The 26349-nt window shown below is 32.3% G+C and overlaps 1 protein-coding gene across 1 annotated transcript in view; it reads right to left on the bottom strand.

Annotated features, from left to right (window-relative positions):
• Positions 1 to 26349, bottom strand: part of LOC124531066 — a 128610-nt gene that overhangs the window by 27105 nt on the left and 75156 nt on the right. The window contains exons 3-6 of the mRNA XM_047105515.1: positions 15075 to 15178; positions 2698 to 2880; positions 945 to 1139; positions 663 to 839 (exon numbers count right to left, since the gene is read on the bottom strand). Coding sequence (XP_046961471.1) covers positions 663 to 839; positions 945 to 1139; positions 2698 to 2880; positions 15075 to 15178 — 659 coding nt within the window. The remainder of the gene's footprint in view (positions 1 to 662; positions 840 to 944; positions 1140 to 2697; positions 2881 to 15074; positions 15179 to 26349) is intronic.

Below are 26349 nucleotides of genomic sequence, written 5' to 3' on the forward strand. Positions count from 1 at the left end.
TGAATAAAAGAGAAGGCAAATGTCAACTGCGCATGCTCGTTTTTTCTCACGTAGTGAAGTGAATAATAGAGACGGATAACCTAAGTTTATGAATTAAACCTTTAAAAGTAACGGTTTTAAAATAAAGGGCTTTTATTGCGCAGATTCCTACTAATTATCAGCATTAAATAAAGAAAAATATGTCGTGAATAGCAAAGTGACCAAGCGTCTCTATATTTGAATTTTCTTATTTATAATTATATTATCTAAATTGGCTGTTAGTCTTTTCACATTTGTCCATACAGTATTTTCTAAATTAATTATAATTTGTAACATGAGAAACTAAAAAAAAAATTAAACACCTTCAAGTACAAATTATAAATATAAAATTTATGAATAGCATAAATTGTTCAATTGAATGCAAAACTACATCAATGTTATTAAAGTTATCGATTTCGGGATATTTACCATGCTTTTTATTTTTGTTTTTATCTAGATAATGTTGACATATCGAGCTCCACCGCTCCAAAATATGTTGGATTTTAAATTAACATGGTTTAAAATATTTAATTATTTTTAATAATAAAAATAACCATGTTAAATTAAAATCCTACATCAATGTTATCCATTATTTTATTTTTTTGAAAAAGAAGCGGGAAAGTAAATTAAGATAATCTACATACCTATACAGGAAGGTAGAGTATCATTCCACCTATTATCATCATAGCACCATACAACTCGCGCCCTCTGCAGCGTGTCTTCGAAAACGAAGTTGACATTGCACATGTAGTGCGCCACATCTTCGTTCCGGTACACTAAGTAGCCGCTAGATGGCGCTGGTAACGTAACACAACCTATACCTGTTGACAATAATATTTCATAGATGGCGCTTTTACATATACGTACAAATTTTAAAATAATTGATTTATAGAACTAATAAAAAAGAATCTGTGTCATAAACTTACTTTTATAATGAAACAACACGCCCCTCTTGGGAAAGGCGCCTTTAGATCTAGCTTCAACAATAATTTCCACTGTGTCTGTGGTGGAAGTCAAGCGGGAAGGCAAGTCGACCTGTTCGCAAGTCGACAATAAAACATTACCATTCGAATCCTCGACCGACACGTAGTCAGTACATTCATTTTCGAACGGTCCTATACCTGGAAACAATTGACAAAATATATAAAGAGTTATTAGTTTAGAATATATCGTCATTATACATGTAGGTATATTATTTAGTCAGCTCCTAAGCTATCTACCACTTTTTATAATTAAGGAGATGTCGTTTGCATGGTTGTGTAATTTGTCACGTTAGTTTGATAGTCTAAAAAAAACCCTGTACCACTAACTATATTTTTAACAACATAATATGTAAATCACATTTAACTCCTTCATTTTGGAAATGTTAATATTTTATATCTACCAGGGGTGTATCTGATATTGAAACTCTGAAAATAAAATCTCGAAAGACATACGCTGGACTATTGGCAGCAAATGCGACGTTCCTTCGCCAATGTATGTATTCAACATTTTTCTTACAAAATTCTACTTCTGACCCACTCAGTGTCAACAGAAAAAAATAAATTAGGCAGAAAACAGAGTAGTCTTATAAAGTTTTTCATTTTATATCACACATAGACCATTCTCTTGCAAACAAGGCAGAGAAAAAATCAAGGAATATTATATCACTATTTCGAAATCTAAAAACTTGCTTCAAAAATTTTCATCGATACGTACGTAATAATTTTGTGGCTTTTATTTACGCCAAACAGGCACAGATTATTTCGCCAATGTCAGAAGACACGATGGAGATTGATCGGTTCGGTCTAAATTACATGCTCAAATTAATTTTGAAGGCATAATAGTACTAGACGAATTGGAGACCCATAACCTATACGTAATAATAATATAGGTCGTACGTCATTTCTTACTCCGAAATTATTATGACACACTTGAAGATCTATATCAGCACTCATCCACCCACATTCAACGTCCAAAGTTGGACTATAACACACTATATCTATGTATACAATTGTCTGTTTTCATTTCACTGAGCGCAATCCCAATAATAAATCGTACTAATCTTATAAGACGGAAACTTTTGTTCGTTCGTTCCAAATCCGCACCAAAGAGTTTTAAACTTACATTGCAGTTATTACATATCCATTTAATACATCATGACGCTTATACTAAGCAATGGATTAGCTTCGGAAATATTGCATTTTCACAGACTATATAAGGTAAAAATATACTTTATTCAAGGAGGCTTTTAGAAGCACTTTTGAATCGTTATTTAACAACTATATTAAGTGACGCTACCATCGGTCCGGAGTGTAGATTCTAGGTACAGAAGAAGGATCTCGAAATTTAATATATTAACTATTTTAACATATGTATAATGCTTTCTTTACTAATAAATTTAATCTATACAAATGGTATGAATTTATGAAACCACGAAGTTAAAAATGTCTTAAGAGTATTTAAATATGACAAGTGTATTAAAATCATGTTAGATGATAAATTTGCTTAGACATTATTCTAGTAAAATAGAATATTATTATAAACTTGGTATCATCCGCTTTAAAATTGAATTATATATTATTTTGCCTGCTTCATCCTCACGGTAAGTACTGCCTATCACTTTTTATTTGATAATATGTATATCGAGAATAAGGAGCTTACCTTATATTAATCGATAAAGAACTATAAAGAACTTACTTCTCAAACTAACATCTAGCAGTGTTATTCGGATCACTTGCTCAGGATTCACGCGAAGTTTCCACCGGCACTCGTCTCCGACGTAGAAGTGCGGGTAGCCAGGTGTCCGGATATACCCCTCGCTATCCGGTCCCCTTTCCGATATATACACCTCGCGATTGCAATAGTGAATCGATAATAGATCTGGAACAATATAATACAAGCTTATTGTTATAGTTTTAACGAAATAATTAATATTTAAATATTTTTACAGCTGCATACTTTTTTAACTGTATTTTTGTTATTTTGTCATGTTTTGTATTTATGTATTTCAATAGAAAATAGCCAAGGATAGAAGAGATAAACTATCTATATGTATAAACATGAAAAACCACACATTGATTAATCACGAATTGACATTGGCAGGTAGATCCTTTTGGGGTGTAGATATCCGCTAAGAACTGTATGAGACTTTACCCCTGAGGGGGTAAAACGGAGTTGGAAGTTTGTGTACCTATTTAAAGCCGCGGTTTCAACTAGTATTTTATAGTTCAACTAGACTATCCTAATTTCTCTCTCCCATAGTGAAACGGTAAGTTCACACGACCGGAAAGAGTCCGAATACGAGACGTTAAACAAACATAATATTATACACAATGACAAATATGTATACAAATATACAGTAACTGCTTCTGAATGTGCTATGTGAATGACAATACATTGAATAGAATAGAGATCATTACTACAATTTCAACAAAAAAGTTTCCAATATTGTATTAATAAAAATTAATTAACATCCTCTAAATATGCCACTGTCAAGCTAATCTTCTTCCTTTAAGGAGAAGATTATGGATCCCACCACGCTGCTTTAAAATGGATTGGTGGATTAATGCAAATAATAAATACCAATTAAAGATTGTAAAATTAATTACAACACAAACATTATAAGTAAACTTAATGAATTGGCAACCTCCGTGGTCGAGTAATGTGTAGACCGGTTTTTATGCGAACGCCACTTTGAGACCCCGGGCCCGATTACCAGACGAGTCGATGTAGAAAAAGTTCATTAGATTTCTATGTTGTCTTGGGTGTGGGTGTTTGTGGTACCGTCGTTACTTCTGATTTTCCATAACACAAGCGTTAGCTGCTTACATTGGATTCAGAGTAACATTGTCCAATATTTATTATATACATATTTTTATTATAATATCCTTAATATAAATTGTAAATTTATTTAGAGACATATGAACTATTAATTAATGAAATACAGAATAGCTTCGTATGTTCACAGAAAGTATACCAAAACCTATCCTCAATAACACACTACTGATGGTTGACAACTGGATTTACGACAGACTACCTACGATAAAATTTCCGATGACGGTATACAATTAATGTCAATAGGAATGTTTCCAGGAATCTAACAACATAAAAGGCATTAAATAATTGAATTATGACCGATCTGATCTTGTTTTACGACGCTACTTAGTAATGTACATTTATTATATTAGAAAAAGCCTACTTCAAAGAATAGAAGAAATGAATCTTATATTAAAATATCATTGGTCAAAATACGAGGAAACCCCAATGATGTATTGCATGAATGTAAATATATAATTAATGTTGATTTCATGGAAAAAGTACAAAAAAATAATTTGTTGTTCAGAGTAAAAAAAGTAAAGTAAAGTAACAGCCTGTGCATTTCCCACTGCTGAGATAAGATCTCCTCTGCCATTACGGAGAGGGTTTGGACCATATTCCATTTGGTGGAATGCACATGTGGCAGAATTACGATGAAATAAGACATATCCAGGTTTCCTCAAGATGTTTTCCTTCTCCACCGAGCACGAGATAAATTATAAACACAAATTAAGCACATATATATAAGTGGTGCTTGCCTGGGCTTGAACCCAAAATCATCGGTTGAGATGCACGCGTTCTAACCACTGTTGTTTAACTAGAAGTAAATGTATGAGGCGATCCCGTTGCCTCACCACTCGGCGGCATGGTGGAAACCCGAGGATTGTTTCAGTGGGTAGGACAGGGCATTTGTCCCTGATACGAGCCCCTCATGGCCCCGGTTGAGTCCCACATACCCGTCATGGTTCCCCACCGGACGGCATGCGTAAACGCATTTCCTCCTCGTTAAACAAAAAGAAGGAGTAATGTATGATGGCAACAGGGTTGTTTTATTTTCACCACTCATGCAAAAGTATAGTTTCAATCATGCAAAATTCTGAAAATGTAACGATGACGTTTCATTTTACAATATCATGTGTATATCATGACACTATCTTAACTCTTAAATCAAACATATATTTTTTTAAGAATTCAAAATTTATTGCCACTTTTTCGGCGATTCACGATTTTAAATTGACCAATATTACCCACGCTTAAAGGAGAAAAAAAAACATAGTAAAACTTGTTGTACAAATGACACAATTGTATCACCCAAAACCCCACAGGACCAGCAAATCAACAGTGACAATTATTAAGTATTATAATAATTACGAATAGTATTGTTGATCTTTATATTATTATTATTTAAAGAGGCATGACATTATAATTTGTCAAAGGTCATATTTCCATAATTCTCTTCACGATCCCAATTCAGTATTCAAACAATCCAAGTCATCAATAAACATCTTAAACTGCCATTCCCAGAAATGTCGCTGTCATACCCATTGAACTATGATCGTTTCATTTCATTCGATCATAAATTCTCATTCATTCATTCATATTAAACTCTCGTGCTGACACTACACTTAACGGGATTCTTTAATTGATAAAATGCATACAGGGAATAAATTTATCATTGCATAACTCTATTGGTCTATTCTTTTGATAAAGATTTTGGATTATATCTTCTTGAGAATATAACTCATTTCATTACTAGTATATATAATATTTACAAACGATATTAACAAACTATATTAAGTAAAGTTACCAACGGTTCAGAATGCAAATTCTACCGAGAAGAACCGGCAAGAAATTCAGTAGTTACTCATTTTAACATTTAAAAATACAAAGTCATGTTAGTTAAATACAATAACATATATATGTATTATCCTGTCTGGAAGTTAACAAGTATTAGCTCCGAGCATTTTTACCATCTATATAATCTTGCATTGAATAATATGCCTTCTTTACCAATATAATTTTTACAAATGATTTTAATTTACATATGAATTTATATTGGTCGCCTAATCCATGGCAATAAAAACTAGCTACTCGATGCAATATTCATATAATACATATGAATTGTACAGCATTTTAATAAATCTAAAAACCGACAAAGGCTAGTAAAAATCTCGTTATTTAACAAAGGGAAAGTTCTTTACGGTTACGATCCCGCCCCACAGACTGTGGAAAATATGAAAATCCACAAGAATAATTCATTGATTTAAAGATAACGTTGGTCACGCAATACTGTACAATCATAATGGGACTTTTAAACGATAATACTGCCATGTTGTATTTTCATTATTGTTTTCTTTGTGAGCTTATTTGTCCATGGAACTCTGAAACAGAAAGTGGTTCACTTGGTGGTAGGGCTTTGTGCAAGCCCGCCTGGGTAGGTACCACCCACTCATCAAATATTCTACCGCTAAACAACAGCACGCAGTATTGTTGTATTCCAGTCTGAAGAGTGAGTGAGCCAGTGTAACTACAGACACAAGGGACATAGCATCTTAGTTCCCACGGTTGGTGGTGCATTGACGATGTAAATAATAAATAATAGTTAATATTTCTTACAGCGTCATTGTCTATGGGTGATGGTGACGACTAACCATCAGGTGGTCCATATGCTCATGAAAAAAAAAGGTCGATGTTTCACTATTTAACAGGGATCTCTCCTGTCAGCGAGCTTGGAGATAGTTCGCCAATATTGCTCTCTCTCTCTCTGTTTAGCTCTATTTGTCTGCTGCTCTTTCTCGAGCAAACCAACGGGGCCTGAATTAAAATCAAATACATAGTTATTCTTTTCTACGCCTAACACCAGGGTACCAACATAATTTCCTTTAACACAGAAAACAGTAACTCATAAGTACAAATTAAGCATGGTATATACGTAAAGTGACTTTATTGAAGTTATTGAGCGAGGTCAATGACATCCACCTCTGAAGTTATATGTTCACATTATTTTCATTTCTGGGATACATAGTTAAGTGTATTAATTAAAGTAAAGACTGGACCTCCTTTAAAGAAGAAAATTTGAATCCCATTTCCAGTCGCTACAGCGCATTTTAGAACGTGACAAAATTAAAGCTAACTCATGGGGCTATTCACGATATTATCCTTGCCGAATTAAACACTAGTTAGAAAATTGATCCCTATTGTTTTCTAGATTTGTATCCGTTACCTTCGCACAAGATAAAAGTCACTTGCTTCATTTAAAAATTCCTTGAGACAACACTAACTTGCACTTTAATTGCTGTACTTAGAGAAATATTTATTTATTTTATTGCTTTTTTTGGCGAGACATTAATATAATTTTTGTATATTATAATTTGAATTTAAGTAGATAGATACATATATGTATGCATTTTAGATATCAGGTACTGTACATTATTTTATTTATTTATTTTTTAATATATTAATATTACACTGTATTTATTTATTATGTTTATATCTGCTCTGTACACCCCTACCTTTTTCTATATCTGTTTTCCTCTACCTTAAGGTTGCCTGGAAGAGATCGCTGTGTTAGCGATAAGGCCGCCTCTTGTACATCTTTCATCTAACCGTGTATATGTGATTTATTTACTGGTGTACAATAAAGAGTATTTTGATTTGATTTGATTTGATAAATTGATGATTGAAGTTCTACAATCATGTAGAGGTTGTCCACGTCCGTCTCGGTCACACCCACTCGTTAGATAATATATAGGTAATACTTAGTGGCGGTGGCGTATTGGCAATGTTAGTAATGTTTATTATTTTTAACAGCGCTATTGTCTATGGACGATGCTGACCATTTACCATCAGTTGGGGCATTGGCACGTACGCCAATCTACACTATAATTAAATAATAATCTCTTCATTAATAGTGTGTTAAAAAATATTGAAGTAAATGCAACAAATTATAGAGTATTATCTATTGTATTTATGTATTGTATATCTATTGTAGAGTTTATACAGTGTCTTTGTAACATTCGTGTTTATAAAGTCGTTTCATTATTCTAATTTTCATTATCACGTAAGTGAGAGCTTTCTGACATAATCGTTTATGACGCAACGCTCCCTTAAATAACCTTTGTGTATTGACTAATGTTTACGTTGCTACGGACGAGCGACCTTGAACCGCGCCTTGTGCTTGAACCGTAGCTAATCGTAGCACCTGTGAATATATTTTCATTTCCAGAAATCTTCATTGACAGAATCTTTAACGAACTATTCAAACCAGTTAAAATATATATTTTCATTCACAATCGCTTATAGATCAAAAATAATAAAGTTCAGTTTAAAAATATATTTCCACACAGTCAAAATCCTTGGCAATCTATAAGCGTTTGAGAAACTTTTACCTATCCATATCTAAATAATGTATGTCATAATATGTGGTTTATAATTATGTATATATATTTTGATGTATATGTATTATATTTCTATGTGTGTATTATTGGGGTGTATTTATGTGTTTATTATTATACCTTAGTATAAATACTATACTGATGTTGTCTTAAATTTTCGCGATTATTACACATTTAAATAAAACTAGTTATAACGGATTTTAATCGCGTATATTAATTATTTTGGATATCCCGACGTTTCGAGCACTTTACAGCGTTTGTGGTCACGTCTACCCGTGACCGCGATTAAAATCCGTTATAACTAGTTTTATTTAAATACTATACTATTTATCTTTTTCTATATTTTTTCTTCACCTACCTGTTTTCGTTCTAAGCCCCTATCACCAAAGGTTGTCTGTGAGAGATCGCTATAGGCGGTCGCCTTTGCGCACTATGTATCTAATGTTTTGTATCTCCCATATATTTCTATGTGTTGTGCAATAAAGTATTTTAAATAAATAAAATAAATATTACCCTTGTATTAATAATAAGAAAGACTCAATATTTTTATACCAAGATGTTTGATTTTATTTTTTAGAGACTGGCAACCCTAAATAATATTTTAACAGCGATTCGATCCGGATTTAAATCCCTCAATAAATAATATCAATGTCCGAAACTGATTGTTATCGGAAAGATTTTGCAAGATCTCATTTCAGATAAAAACACCATTACAGACAGGGTCATTTGCCATACTGCAATTTCCTTGCTATATACCCAATAACTTAGCCTCATTGGTCTAATGGATAGCTAGTATGGGTTCTGAATTCAAAGTACTGGGTTGAAATCCTAGATCGAGTTTACAAATCTCTTTCACTGAAGATTGCGCGATATTTTTTTATGCTATAGGTTTGCGTATGAGCATATGACTAACCTGGTAAGTGGTCACCACCGCCCATAGATATTGGCGCTGTTAGAAATATTAACCGTTCCTTACATCAATGCACCACCAACCTTGAGAATAACGATGGTACGTACCTTGTGCCTGTAGTTACACTGGCTCATTCACTCTTCAAATCGAAACCCAAAAATACTAAGTACTGTTGTTTGGCGGTAGAATATGTGATGAGCGAGTAATACCTACCCAGACGGGCTTGCATAAAGCCCTACAACCATGATTACAGCGGTATACCAAATACCCTACAAATTTTATTAGAAAACTCGGTCCGAGTATCACTAACTCATAATCTATCGTGGGATAGGTTTCACTTTGAGTTTGAATGCCGACCGTAAGTGCAATAAGTAAATCATTTGGAATGTCATAGCTCATAGCTCACAGCGCATGAACAGCTTTAGAAACGGCTTAACCTTCTTACAGTGCAAATGAACAGATATGAATACTTCTTACTCATGCCTCGATGCTTGTTTGACCATTTGTGAATTCCACGCTTTTTTATCATTTTGTAGATGATAAAAAAGCGTGGAATTAATACCTGTTGACTTCCAGGCAGGATATATTAATTTAAATAATTGTATTAATTAACATGACTGTATTTTTTTAAATGTTGAAAAAGAGTAACTACTGAGTTTCTTGCCGGTTCTTCTCGGTAGAATCTACTTTCCGAACCGGTGGTAGCTTCACTTAATTGTTAAATGACGATTCAAAACGCTTGTAAAATCCTACTTGAATAAAGTATACTTTGATTTGATTTAAAAAAACGATTTAAAAATAGAACGTTGTTTAAATGTGACATAACGTAATTAAAGAGCCTTTCAGATATGGAAGCGTGTTTGCGTATTTACACGAATTGTCCAAACATGACAATGTATGCCTCGATGTGTATATCAACAATGTATGTATATAAATCGGTGGTAACAAATTTGTGACTATCAATAGCACTCTTCGTGAATTTTATAATATTTAGTTGGTATGACACCGATATTTATTTTGAATGTTTGAGAGAATTGTCTGTTTTGCATGATTATATTTGCTTTTTGTTCACAAGTTACTATCACATGTTTTTAGAAATCTAAGAAAGGAGGATTACTAAGACGAATATTTGCCCGTCCGCATTTGATTCGTAGATTCCACTCGATAGTAACTTAAAATTTTATAAAATACTGTAAAATTAAGAATCAAAAGTGCTCGTAAGAGCCTACTTGAATAAAGTATATTTTGATTTTGATAAGCTGTCTAAAACCGATCAGCTTAGTGAACTCATATATTATCAAAATAAACCCACCCAATGCCATTATATCTAGGTAGTTATGTTGTGCAATCAATAAACGGGCCCAATAGGCGTGAGGCATAATATAAATATATCGTCAAATTATGCAATCAACCCCTGACAGCAACCCCAATTTAAATAAGCCGCAAAATAAATATATTTTTAAGTACCCTATAACTAATAATTTTGCAAAATTTGTTGTTCATAACTGTATATTGTAAATTGACAATATAAAAAAAGAAAAAAAAAATAGATCCCGCTGAGTTTCTTTCTCCGGTTCTTCTCAAGTCTGAGGTATTATATTCCGAAACGATGGTAGATTTTCGGAAATCAATAAGAAAGTTTAAACACTTCCATTTTTAATAAAGGTTTTTGACCTTTGGCTTTGATTAATAAACATATATTTGACTATATATTAATAAAAATATAACCTACACTGATATTATAGTTGACAAGTAACTCGGTCTGTTTATTTGTCTGTATGTCTTGCAAGCTTGAACTCCAAGAAAGAATGTCTCCCCTAAAAGGCAAGCTGAAACAATTAGGATTAGATACAAGAAGTAGAAAAGTTCAAGGAAACGGGATGAATGTTCCATTAGCTTTCCAGTTAACAGACAGACTATGTAAAACAGATCCTATAATAACATAGGCTATTTAAAATGTATGTTACATTGAATGTCGACAAGTGACGTTTCAGTGATTTTGATCACGTGAATTCTTATCAAAGATTGCGGTTCAAGTCGTTCTAGCACGAAATTATAATGTACTACCGACCCGCTCCGGCTTCGTACGGGTTCAAAACTGTTACTAAATATACTGCAGAATGTTTCTTGTTTCTACTATATTATCCGTGTATTATATACAAAAACCTTCCCCTCGAATCACTCTATCTATTTAAAAAAACCGCATCAAAATCCGTTGCGTAATCTTAAAGATCTAAACATACATTCGGAAAGGCAGCGGTAAGCTACTTTGTTTTACACTATGTAATAATGATAATTTAGTCAGTGATTTTTTATTTTTTATTATATTTAAATTTATCAAAATAAATAACACGTTTCTTTAAAAGTAGAACTACATATTATCTTTGTTCGTTTACTTTGAAACGAGATACGTATCACTAACCACAGTCATATAATATACTGCTCTTAATTTTAGACATTATCCTTGAAATGTGTTAGCTTTGACACAGAATATCCACTTTAAACAGATCCATTGCATTTATAGAACGAAATAGTGTTGATATATAGATATAAAACTAAAAGGGTCTACTTATAATGGCTATAGCGTATTGAGGGGAGCAAAAATCGCTACTGCATTTAGTCCTCAATATAACCGAACAATGCAATAAATTCGTTAGTCGTAAGCGAAATTATATCTTACTGCTTTGATATAAATCAGGAATTGCTTTGTACGATATTATGCAATTTACAGTAATTGTCACCAGGGAAATCAGAGTCGTTATCAATTATATTAAATACACTGTTAAATGTTGTAAAATCGGATATAATAGAGTTGTTACAAACCATTCAAATAAAATGTTACAACACTGAAAATATAAAGAAAATATATTCAATAAATTGAAATTCCAATAAAAAATATATTTCTAATCAATCAATTGGTGGTAGGGTATTCTATGGATTATATTCGATATATATTCGAGGGTACCACCAACTGTGACTTAACTCTACGTAAAAAATAGAGTACCTATCCTGATTCTGAATCTAGGTCTTCCGAATCCAACGGTGTGTGCGTTGGAGTTATCAAAGTAACAATGTATCTGTATCATAAGCATTATCTATCTATCTATTAAATATATGGATTAAAAAAAATATGAAAAATTAATCGTAAAAAAGTACATTGACCAAGTCTTGTAAATAAATACTAATAAAACAGATCTCGTTATCATGAGTCCACACGTGTGTAAAAATACTGAAAACGTGCCACGTGCCGACCTGCTGACAAATCCCTGAGGATAGCCGAAATGAAGCTAATCCGGATTTGTGGGAATGATTTTTTGTAGATTATGTAGTTTCTGTAATTTTGCAAACGACTTTTTATATAGATACAAAAAACCGAATGGCATAGGGAAGGAAATTTGCTTTATTGTGATGTAGCAACATTTTACAATGCTTGGTAACGATCCGTTTAAGAAGATAAGAGAAGGCTTCGTTTGTTATTCTACAGCGCTGCTGCACTGCAATTTATAAGAGGCAAACACATACATGTAAGTATAGTTTATTTGAGTAAGAAATAAACCTGAACAAACCTTAGATATAAAGGCGTGTTATTTTCTAGTAACCCAGCTATATTGTGCACTACTAACAGTTCTTGACTTATATATTTTTAATATAACTTCCTAAGTTCTGATAACACTTTCGTAGACGTTTAAAATGCTATGTTTATGCATGTTTTCACAAACCCATACATAATTGATTATTTAAGCTCTCAATCAATGATATAGCTTTAATTCGATGTCAAATATTGAAAAAGAGTAACTACTGAGTTTCTTGCCGGTGCTTCTCAGTAGAATATACTTTCCGAACCGGTGGTATCTTCACTTAATTGTTAATTGACGATTCAAAAGTGCTTGTAAAAGCCTCCTTGAATAAAGTTTATTTTGATTTTGAAATGTCGTTTATTTGACATTTATTGTTGGAATAGAATATACATAGGTGCAGTCATTATGTGCTTATTATAACGTTAGTAGTAGAAGTAGTAATAGTAGTAACAGCCTGTAAATTTCCCACTTGTGTTCTAGGGGCTCCTCTCCCTTTGTGGAAAAGGAGCATATTCCACTAAGACAAGTGGCAGGTTTCCTCACCATGTTGAGCTTTACCAGCGAGCTCGAGATGAATTATCGACACAAATTAAGCACATAAAAATTCAGTGGTACTTGCTGGGTTTGAACCCGCAATCATTCGTTAAGACGTACGTGCTCTAACCACTGGGCTATCTCGGTTCATAACGTTAAAATTATAATAATATATGTGTCATGTAATAATAATACGTCGGAATAACGAAATTCCGCCAAAAATATACCCATTATATTCCACGCATTATCGAAATGGGGGCGATTATATAAGCGACATTCAAACCGTAGCTTTTACCCCAATATCGATATATTGAATGGCATGTGGCATTTGATAAGTGTGACGTCACGATGTCACACATCTGCCTATTGATGAGAATTAATTTCACGCCTCGTGTTGACACGTGTGAATTGTTAAAGCTATTCTTCAAAGGGGCGTGCGGTGTGACTGGCGATAGTAGGTATACTGTTTTTTTTTATTCTATGACCATATAAAAAAGTGATGTTTAAGCAGATTATAAAAAAGGCACAAAACGTGCGGAATATTGTAGTGATGCAAAAAGATTTTTATTCTTTTCTTACTCTGTCTTATTTCTTATTTGCATTTTTTGTATATATCAATATATACTAATACTACTACTTTGATGTAAAATTAAAGTCTAAAAGTTTTAGTGACTTTGTGAAAGGAAAAAAAAACGTCCAAAGCATAGAATATTTTTAATCAAATCATTTAAATACAAGAGAAGAAATTTTTCTTCGTGTTTTTTATAGAATCTTCTTATTAGGGAAACTGTTTAGTTACGTAACGCGTTACGGCCAGTCTGGCTTGTAATAATAAAATATTTTCTTAATAAACAACCTTGCCTTACATCATCATATTAATGTAATAAAAATTTAAGTAATAATCCCATCTTTCCTGAAGTTATGCAATTTCAGCAAAATAAACAAATAAATATTGGACATCACATACATTACTCTCATCCCAATGTAAGTAGCTAAAGCACTTGTGTTATGGAAAATCAGAAGTAAAGACGGTACCATAAACACCCAGACCCAGGACAAAATAGAAAACTAATGAATTTTCTACATCGACTCGGCCGGGAATTGAACCCGGGACCTCGGAGTGGCGTACCCGGCGTACGCACTACTCGACCACAGAAGTCGTCGAATAATACAAGAAACATATATTGAGCAATCACAATAATCTAACTTAAAAAAAACAGATTTAATACCAAATTATTATGCTCATTTCGAATACTTATAAAATTAATTCTGAAGCATTTAAAGGATTACTGGCAAACTAGAGCTCGGCTTCCGACCCTTATAATATACTGTATTTCACAAAGCTCCAACGTCAAATATCTCCTTATATATCGTCGAAAATATTAAATTGGGTTCATATTCCGTCATATTTTACACCTGGCAGGTTAAATGTCCTAAAAGTAATGATTTATTTTGAAATCTGACTTAAAATTTATTCCGATCAAATTCATTTTACATTATTTTCTAAAATTAATACATCTCTACAGACAACTAATTGTTTTATTTATGTTTAAATTTTGTTCCTACTTATTATTGTCAGACAGCATCACCAATTCGATTTCTAATTTAAGTTTTAGACAATTTATTCGCTTCCATTTTTTATATCCTGGCGTTCTTTTTTTAAATTTTATGTTTTTTTTTTTTTAAATCCAGTCTGTCATGCGTAATTTGTCTTTGATTCATAATGTTTAAATTATCTGTAAAACTTAAGTAAGTTTTATTTAATCTCCCCTTTGCAATTAATATATTTTTCATGCAACACAACAACTTTTATAGCAAGAGAAAATATTTATTTTAACTCACCATCAAAACAGGCGTACTTTAAATATACAACACCAGGAGACCAGCTCCTGGAAGGAGGATAGTCCTCCGCCAGCACGAAGCTACAATGGTTGACTCCTGTGCATCTGTAATAGAAAAAAATATATTTACTGATACTCATACGAGAACTTCCTTTTAATTAGGTTTTTCCTTCAGAAGTACAAATAGAACTACACCGACATGTTATAAAAATTATAGAAAATACACGCAATCCAAAAGATAAACATGTGGTACCAAAATAAAAATATACTTTATTCAAGTAGGCTTTGACGAGCACTTTTGAATCGTAATTTTATAACTATATTAAGTGAAGCTACCACCTATTCGGAAAGTAGATTCCACCCAAAAAACCGACAAGAAACTAGGAAAAAAAGTTCATAGTTATTATTTTTCAACATTTAAAAATACAGCCATGTTATTTAAATACAATTGTTTATGTTTGTATCCTGCATGAAAGTCAACAAGTATTACGTATAATCTTGTATTGAAAAATATGCCTTCCTAAATAATGTATTTTTTACAAATGATTTGAAATTATAAATTAAAATAAAATTATAATTATAATATATAAAATTCTGTGGAATTTTACTATAGAAACCAATATCATGCCCCATGGAGGATTTATTGACATTGTACCCGTTAACGAAACGGCTAAGTTAAAAAAATCTGTGGAATTTTACTATAGAAACCGATACCTTGCCCCAAGAAGGATTTATTGACATTGTACCCTTTAATATATATAATTAATGAATATATTTACACTATATCCTCTCAAGAAATCACCGCGTTGCGTTCGTGCTTGTTGTTTACGACGGCACTAACACCGTTTCGTAACATCACGAAGAAACAATAAAATTAATGTAAAACAAGTAAATGTTCGTGTCAAAGATTTAAATCGTTAGATGCGCCCTCACCTTGAAAAACTGTGGAATAATTTTTACAATGCGTGTGTTGACAAGTCGCTTACGATGGCTTACGCACTCACACGAATGCGTGCGAAGTACGGTCAACAAATTCATCAAATTGTAAAATGTAAGAAATTAGGTTGTTAAAGGAAATAATTTGAAAATTGCAACAAAAAATAACACGTTATTAATAAACAACTTTAATTTTAACAAAAATGATATAATTGTACTTTAAAACATTGTATTATTTTTTTTTGTTATTGCATTATATTTATTCTCCATGAAATAAAATCAAATTATTATACTTTTGCCTGTTTGTTCTCTTAAAATGTTTATGAATATCATGAAAGCGTACATCAGCGTAGCATTTCATTACAGACTATATTAATTGTATTTTATGGTTCCAAGTTGCTGGTTGTTCTAGGCAGAACAAACTTGACTAAATTTCGTAGGTAACGTTCGTGTGTCTTGCGGAAATCAAAATAATAAAAATGTAATTTAAGAAGGGTATTTTCAATTATTTAAATTTTGTTCCAGCACCAAATAAGTAACTCTTGATTGAACCACTGAACCATTTTTAATAAAACACCCATAATTTACTAAGCTACTAGATTTCTAAGAGCAAAAATATATTTTGACGGATTAATATTACAAAATATATTACGGTGCAATTTAAAACATTTTTTGTAATATAATATTTATAAATCATAAAATGCCGACGCTACTAAAGGATTGCCTCTGTTAATGTCCATTTATAGATGATCCCTTTCCAAACCGCTTCCGTAGTACTTCCGTGTATCTAGTTATATTAGTTTATAATGAAAAATGAATGGTACTGAGACAATAGTTTCATCTCTGTTAATTACATAAATTATGCCATACTACTTTCTCTGTCGCACAATTTCTTTCATTTCGTGGTCTTTTCGGACATCGGAATAAAATAAATTCAATATTAAAATAAATGTAAATAGTTACGAGTGAAATGTTACACCCTGGGCTTTATTATTATTTCTTGAGTTGTGACTGCACGTTCGAAAGGCATTTTGCGATTTTTTTTGGATTATAATTAGCGCATTAATTACAATGGATGACGTCTGACTGACACTGCGTTTAAATGAACACTGATTGCGAATAAGTGAGTTCACTCATTTGAGGATTGACACATTTTATAGCGGTTATACTATGGCAGGGGCGCATCTAACGATTTAAATCTTTGGTTCGTGTAGCGATCCATCGCGTACATTTTAAATAAGTTCTCACAGACCTATACATCCTCTTTTGTGAGTTTCGTGTAACGAATTTCCGTAAATTTATTTACATGTGTATGTGTTGAATGAAACTATATTATACACGATAAGTGGTAGCATATTTGTAACGTAACATTAATTAGTAATGTTATACTGTAGTTATAAGTCTTACTTAATTTTTCGTTCTAGTTTACAAATTATATATATTATTTTGTATAAATATAATTGTTTTATCTTACATTATACGTGACCTTATGTGTGATGTTCGACAAATTATTTGTTCTATTTCAGTAGTTATACATTTTGATCTTGTTCTATATCTATATTATTATTTTTTTTAATAGTATAAAAGTAAGAGTAATTCTGTCTGTCTGTCTGTTAGTCTTTCACGACCAAACTGCTGAGCCAAATTTGATGAAATTTAGTATGAAGCAAATTGAACTCCAAGAAGGGACATAGAATACTTTTTTGCCTAACAACCAACACCCTAAAACGTGAACGAAGCCGTGGGCAACTACTAGTATTACAATACATAACCTATTATAGTATATACAAAAGATTTCACACGAATTTAATTTAGATTATTCAGTGGTAATTTGCCTTATACGTTGAAGTTCACAGTTACTACGGTAGCGTACAATCGTAGCGATATGTAGCGATAGCCTATAGTCGTACTCAATAAACGGACTATATAATACTAAGAGCTGAGATGGTCCAGTGGTAAGAACGCGTGCATCATAACCGATGATTGCGTGTTCAAACCCAGGCAAGCACTCATATATGTGCTTAATTTGTGTCTATAATTCACCTCGTGCTCGGCGGTGAAGGAAAACATCGTGCATGCATGTGTCTAATTTCATCAAAATTCTGCCACATGTGCATTCCACCAACCCGCATTGGAACAGCGTGGTGGAATATGTTCCAAACCCTTTTCTTAATGGAAGAGGAGGCCTTATCTCATCAGTGAGAAATGTACATGCTGTTACTTTTATTTTTACTTGACTTTTATATAGTGTAACTATTGAAATAAGACTTACAATTAATAGAATTACAGAGAACTACTTTACAAAAAAGATTATCATCATAAAAAACAAATTAGAATAGTCTATTATAGCGGTTTCTCAGAAATTGTCAAATGTTTAGTTTTAAGAACGATACCATATTCAATTCAACAAACGTTTTCATTGATAAGATCTTTCTTGTTTTATTTCATCGTTGTGTGTGTTCTTTCAACAAAGTTTGATATTTTATTACTATTATTCATTATGAGAATGAATACAAATACATTATAATATACTATTTATATAATACATCTTATTGTTATCTCCTGAATTTATTCAGCTTTCGTTACACATCTTGATAGTATTGTGATTTCTTTTTTTTTGTCTTTTTCACTTTCGTTTCGTTAGGTAGATATCTATTGGCGATATTTACCAATAAAGATTCGTCTAAATTCGTGTGAATATATATCTAACTAGTTACGAGTTTTATTAAAGTTGAATTTCGATTCAGATATTAATAATAATAAATACACCAAACCACTAAAGAGGAGTCTTGAAACGCCCTAAAGTGCTGTAGTTTGTCAAAGTAAGTACCTAATAACATTTTTATGTGTTTTGTGAATTGTTTTCGATGCTTTTATTCATTTGTTAAAAGAAAGTCTTTTCATTGTTCGTGTATTTGTATATATTCTTACAAATATAATCTTACGTATATTTGTATATCCGTTACAAAAACACTTGATCTTCAAAATTTATTTACAGCGCCGTTTACAACCAATTTGTCTTCGATCAGAAACCATAGTTAAACCATAATATTTTTTTTCTGTAGTTCTTGAGGAGCGAAATATGTCAATAGGTACAACGCGATGGAAAACATTGTGACAGCCGTAAGTGCCCTGGAAATGAGAAAATAGAACATGAAGAAGAAGTTTACTATAACAGACGCACTAAGCTCTAAAATGTGCCCTAAAATCTGTTGTCAATCCAATCATTGATATTGTAAATTGTTTTAACTGGCCTTAATATCGCGTTGACTCTCTTAAATTCTTAAACCTAAAGTAACATTCAACCGAATGTTTTATATAATGATCTACTTTATGAAAGCAATGACTAGGCAAAGTAAAGTAAAAGGGTTTGCGTAATAATCCAGTGAATGAAGAGGAAACTTGGATTTTTGGGTTCATCCATTCCTCTTGTGGTTCTAAACAAAGTCCCAAAAGTCCCCATTGATCCACTCACTAAGAAAGTTATCGAGAGTCAAATTTCACAACAAACAGTTTTTCGCGATTATCTCATTTAAGGACATAATTATGGAAAAAATTTAGTTATCAAATTTGTATCTCTTAAAAATTTCCAATAAAAAAAATATCACTTATTCTCGGAAACCAACCGTAGATTTGATAATTTTTCCGAAGTTCGATCTCTATTTTGTCTTTATTCGTACTATTTAGTCAATGGACTACTACCACGTGTATTACGATATGTTATATTTCAAAGAGCACATTGTCAACAAACAACTTAACACATGACGTATAAATCTGCGCCCTAAATACCATTTGTCCGACTTTTAAACGAAGATCAAAGACGAAGTGTGAAAGTGCTGACACATGACAAATTCGAGGAACAAGAATTATGTTCCTTTAGAAATACTCGTAGTCTATATTTGTAATTGTCGTCAAACTTTGACATCACGGTCCAACGTAAAGTAGTGCATTTTATATAAAAATAGTAAGCGGTTTCAGTTTTTTTTCTTATTGATAAAAGAATAAAATATTGTATCAATTTTCGTTAACAGCTTTAGCTAACAACAGCAATTTTTGTTAACAACAAATATTTTTTTAAATAAAATTTCCGTTATTATTGCAAATAATTTCCAATCATTTTATGTTTATGTTAAAAATTGAATATTCTAAAACTAGCCACCCGCCCCGGCTTCTCACGGGTGCATTGCTGATACTAAATATACTACAGATTTTTTTCTTGATTTTTTTTACTATTAGTCCAAGATTTTTAGATATCCGCTCTGCATAAAACCCTTCTACGTGATTTTTCGATTGGATTATGTCGGAGGGTGCCCCCCAAGTATTAAACCGAGTTTCTGTCGCCCGAAACCGCGAGCGTTAGCCGCCATCTTGGAAAACGTTGGAAAACGAAAAATCACGTAGAAGGATTTTATACAGAGCGGACCGATTTTTGGTGCTAAAATTCCTGGACTATATATTGTAAAGCGTATCAAAATCGGTTGTGTAATTTTAAATATTTTAGCATACATAGGGTCAGACAGCGGTTAGCGACTTTGTTTTATACCATGTAATGATGATAAACTTACAAAACAGTTCACCACTTCCTTAATGTTCTTTAAATAGTAACATTTTCCCAAATTTCCGACAACTTCCTTTCCAGGTCAAAGCGAATTGCTTCTTGCAACTTTAATTCAAACATTGTTATACAACGAGCCAGGGTTCGAGCAAGAGTTCTTATAAAAACCATTTAAAATTACATTCAGAAACGCCCATGTAGCTTATAACAGAAATATTTTATTTATTCAGCACTATTTTTTCCGGGGAAATTTTCAAGCGTTTTAATAATTTACAGAATGCTCTTTCTCTCTGGGAAATGTTATCACTGTCTCTGATAATACAATTTAACATTCTGTAAATGTTACACTTTTGGATAATGATCTCTCCGTTTCGTTATTTAATAAAGCAAAGGCTAGAACACTCATTAAACCACGTTGTTTGTAAAATGCCTTTTTCCTGATTACCTTTTTTCCCCGCTTATTACAAAATCTCAATTGAATTTTTTATCACGTGGTTACTACAGGACGTATCGATCTGAAAATATGACCAATCGACTCGGGATCTACCGAGCTTAACAGACAATAAATTTTTACAAATCCTATTAATCCATGTATCTTTTCCTAGGATTTGTTTTGGGCGGATATCAACTAGTGTATATGCACAAATTAAACAAGTGAACTTCCATCTAGCTTAGACAACATCTACGATTCTAGATCAATCTATTGTATACACAGTGTGATTTCGGCTTTGATCGCATTTTTTATAAAAAAAAAAAACTTATTAATATAATAAAAATTTTTAACAAGGATATCTATTAAGTTAGTTCTAGCAAATTGGGTAAGGGAAACAATTTCCCTTGTCCATTTAAATCACACTCAAACGAATTGCACTCCTTCCAAACAAAAAACATAAATTGACACCTATAGTTTGAGATTATTCAATTTTTTTTATTTAAAAGCAACTACACTACACGTAACAACTCAGCTTTTCTTTTACCACGATAGCAGGGAAATTACATGCATTCTCAAAAAGCTACACACAAATTAGACGCAAGATATCATCGTTTAATTTCCTTTCTGGAAAGCAAGCACATAATTACAAAGTAAGGTCGACTGCAAACATCCGACAATTTTTTTTATAATTATTTGATCAATCATTTTCATCGGAGAATTAGTTACAACAATACTAATAATTGACCTCTTAGCCTAATAACTAAGGTGCTGGGTTATCCTACTAGATTGGTGATACCGTCCTAACAGTATATTTGAGTCAGAACAGTATACAAGCAACCACGTTGGACAATGTGACAATACAATGTAGTGTATTGAATTTTAGTAGATTAAATGTAATTATTATTATTTGTGATTATTTTTTTATAATAGTACTGCAAAATGGGCCATCGGATGGTAGGTGGATGAAAATACTAACCATCCCATACAGCGCCAATGCTTCACCAATCTTTTGGACTAAGAATTTATGTCTCTGATATTATTCTAGTTCACTCAGTTTTTAGAACACAATTACCACAATACTAGTTATTACTGTTTGGAGGTAGAATAAATCAAGGGGCGGTTCGACGGGCTAACACCAAGCCTTAACCTACGAAATAATCTTATCTGTAATTCAATGCATATATATCTGAATACATTTTTAACGTTAAGTGCTCGCGCGCCCTAGCCCATCAAAATTATAAGGAAATGACTCGCACGAATATTCTAATATAAATGATTAATGATTTTCTTATCCGTATTTAAAGTGAAACGCTTTCAAGCATTTCCGAAACATTCACAAAGTATAAATAAATAAAAAAAAAAAATAATAAATAAAATAGCCTTTTTATTCCATGCGTAAATCTACAGTCATAAAGTAAAAATATTTAGATATATAAAAATAAATTTGATCTCATAGGTAAGGCCTCAACTACAATTTAATATATATGACGTAAAATGTATAACATAGACACCTACCAGCAATGATGTTCTAGTAAACAGATATGTCATTAACGCGCAAAAAGTGAAGACTAGAAAACGTCCTAATTGAGACGTTTGCCTTAATCGTTTTCATCATAATTATGCCAGTAATATGTTATAATACAGCATAATTATGTAGTAATATACGTTTTGCGTAATTAAAACATCTAGTTATCCCTTTTACTTATTGTTTTTATCAAGCTATAACTTTTTCTTGTAACGAAATTTAAAATAAACGGTCCCCGGCGCGGCACACTTTTTTCTGATGTTTAGTATGGGAATAACATATCTGTTTATTAGAATATCATTGCCTACCAGTAACAATATGACTAAGGCCATGTCTGTCAATGTAACGATATAAAAAAAAACGAAACGTCATTGACCCTCCTAGAATAATTTAAATGGTTGTTTACGTAACACCTGGATAATTCAATTATACGGTTCATTGACTGCTTAAATTTACTTTTTGACTTGTAAATAGGCTGTTAGTATTTAAGCCGTCATCGTTACTACCCTACACCAATATTTTTGCTGTCATAGAGTTTGCCGAATGGAAATGGGATTAGTCGTGGTCCCCATGGCACATATACATTGGTACTATAAGAAAACGTCACCAACCTTGGAAACAATATTATTTGTCTTTTCTCTGTAGTTACACTGGCTCACTCACACTTAATACAAGAGTACAAAACTGCTATGTATTTCTGTTTGGAGGTAGGTTTGACGACGGCAAATTACCTACCAAGAATAATTATGTTTTTAAGACTTTTTAACGTTTAGGGATTTAAGGAGTATTTCAGATATATCAAAAGGCAGATGGAGCGTATGGAACATTATAATGAAGCAACATAAGCGAATACAAATCCCAGTTAGCGCATCAATCGCACGACATTCGCCTTTTGTTTTACAATCTGAGATTTTACTAATGAAAATAATTTACTCAAGATAATCTTTAATTATCTGTAAATATGACACACAAGGCTGTCAAATCTAATAATACCTGTATAGACAAAAACTTTTTAAGAAAACATACACAATTCAGATAAATTATACATTATAAATAAAATTTTTAACAAAAAGAAAAACCGACTCTAAATAAAACTATTTCAAAAAAAATAATATGCACTAAAAAGTAATAAAAATAATCACGTATTCAAAATATTTTTTAGAGTCCTCCTAAAAAAATGAAAAATATTACACTACTTAAAAGTCGATTTTCAATTATATAATGTAGTTATAATTAATGTTATATTTGGAGTCGGTGTCAGCCAAGGAAATCCTACAGTATATCTATCAAAAAACAATCCTCCTTCATTTTGAAGTCTGTTGAAAATAAGTAATGCTACGTCCTGACCTACAACGATGATTTCTATTTAAATTACGATAAAAATTGAACTATTAATAGATTAAACATTGTTTAGTCACGATTAATTTTACGATCGGCCAATAAAATTTATGATAATGTAAGCACAACAAAAAAAACCGCACTTAAACGTTACTTTATTATGCGCACGCGCGCGATCAACGGAACATGGCGCTTAAAGTGGTTACTTCCGGAAGTTCGTTACGGCGCCACGTGACGTCACATCCTGATATAGCCCCTCACCTGCGTTTTTAGCGAATTTCACATTAACCATAAAAACACGATGATGCATCATTTTAATGTTATTTAAGAATTGACAAATCGAAAACTCTTTGAAATGTTTAATTCCTTTTGGTGATTAAAATGCCTTATTTCCTTTGTTACGTCGAATGACTGCAACATTAGTCCTAAGCATTTCGCAATCTTATAATTTTAAAGTGATATTTTTGATATCATATATTGACCTCGCTCGTCCAATGGATTCACATGTGGCAAAATTTCGTTGAAATTAGATACATGCCGGTTTCCTGACGATGTTTTCTTTCACCGAGGAATACGAAATGAATTATTAACACAATTTAGGACAAAAAATTTCAGTGGTGCTTACCTGGGTTTGAACCCTCAATCATCGATTGAGACGTACCTACGCATTTTAACCACTGGGTCATCTCGACTCCTCAACTCTGATTTCCCTTAAAAATATAATATATAAGTCTTCCTTTTGATTTCATTATTTATTTACATATACATATTTATACTAAATAGTAATATACATGATCGTTACGAGTTATGGTGATATATATGTGAATGCTAAAAGCGAATCTTTCTACCATTCGCGTCTCAAGGCGTCACTATACAGGTCGAGGTCAAGTCTGTCGATCCACATAAGTCAGAACCAAGAATAGAATAGAAACGTCACTGAGCAAGCAATTTGGAGGCTATGGTGAGAGCCATTGAGGCAGATTTGAAGACAGAAGTAACTCTTTGCGGTATAATAGAGCAGATAACTTAGTTTTAATACTAAAAAGCAAACAATTCAAATGTATATTGTTGAATCACTTTTTTTATATAGCCTCTGTCATTATATCTTGTGGTGTGTACTTCCCTCCCGTTAGGATTTGATCGTAAGGTTTTACGTATAAAAAAATCAGTCTTGAAGTTAATCGCTTCATATGAAGTTTTATCGAATACAGTTAAGAGGTTTGGTTTGAAATAGTAACAGACAGACTAACCAGACCGATGGATAGACTTACTTTCTCATATATAAAATTAGTATAGATAAAATAAGATAAAATTAGGAAAGACATTATCCTCTGTAATACATGAGAAAATCCGTGCTTGCTTGGTTTGAACCAATCATAAGTTAGCATTCAGTTCCTATTGCCATTATTTATACCATCTCTTAAAATTAAAGCCTAATAACAACTCTAATTAAGGCCAGAAATACACCTTACATAATATAATTGAAGAAAACATTACCAAATCAAGTGACATAAATCGCAAGAAACTATTAAAAGTACTGATGAAAATACTTTTAGCAACGACATAGTAACAAATCGAAATGGTATTACTTTCGTTCGAAAACTCTTAAAATGTTTCGAAACGAAACAATGATTGCTGAAAATACCGGAACTGGAAAGCTATTCCATAAGAATCAACTTTAAAATCACCGTGGAATACAATCGTAAGTGACAGAGACTGTTATGCGATATTGAAGTTAAAAATGATACCATTAAAACGATATACGGACCAAAGTAGCGTGTATTGATTTGGAACATTTTATGAGTGAGAACGATTTCATACAGAATACCACGGTTGAACTGTAATAGTGTTTCTTTCAGCAGTATGCATGATTTCATCTGTATTCGTGTCGCGTTTTAATATATTTCCAAAGAGAACGAAAATAAACATCCCTAGAAATAGCCGAATGTTTTACTAGTATATTTTTGTTAACGTAATATTAAAAAAAAATTAATGTCACTTACTTTTTAATAGTAATATGATGTGTGTGCAGGACTTAATATCTTAAAGATATACGTACCGCCTAACCATTTTCAAGTCCATTTTCGAATGGAATATCTATCTTATCTACATTGCACAACAAAGAAACAAAACAGCACAATATACAGTCGCACTGTTCATCTTTCATGTACAGTCGGGGTAAGAAAAGGTTCGTCACCGTAAGATCTATTTTCCTGTGCTCAGTATGAGCGATAATCTGCTTCACCGATCGAGAATGACATATTGCGTCGCAATGATATAATGTTTAGATTCAAAAGGCACTAAAAGTTTAAGACTTGATAAAGGAATAATTTGAAAACTGGCGGTTTTCTAACTCTGACTGTACTAAATTTGTATACATTAATCATCTCAGAAAATATATGACGAATACAATTCTGACAAATCTTCACCCAAAATTAAGCAGTGTGATGGGTCGAGGTCGTGGTTGTAAGTTCCAAGCCTTCTCTTTC

Source organism: Vanessa cardui, chromosome 7, assembly GCF_905220365.1.
Source record: "Vanessa cardui chromosome 7, ilVanCard2.1, whole genome shotgun sequence".
NCBI lineage: Eukaryota > Metazoa > Arthropoda > Insecta > Lepidoptera > Nymphalidae > Vanessa > Vanessa cardui.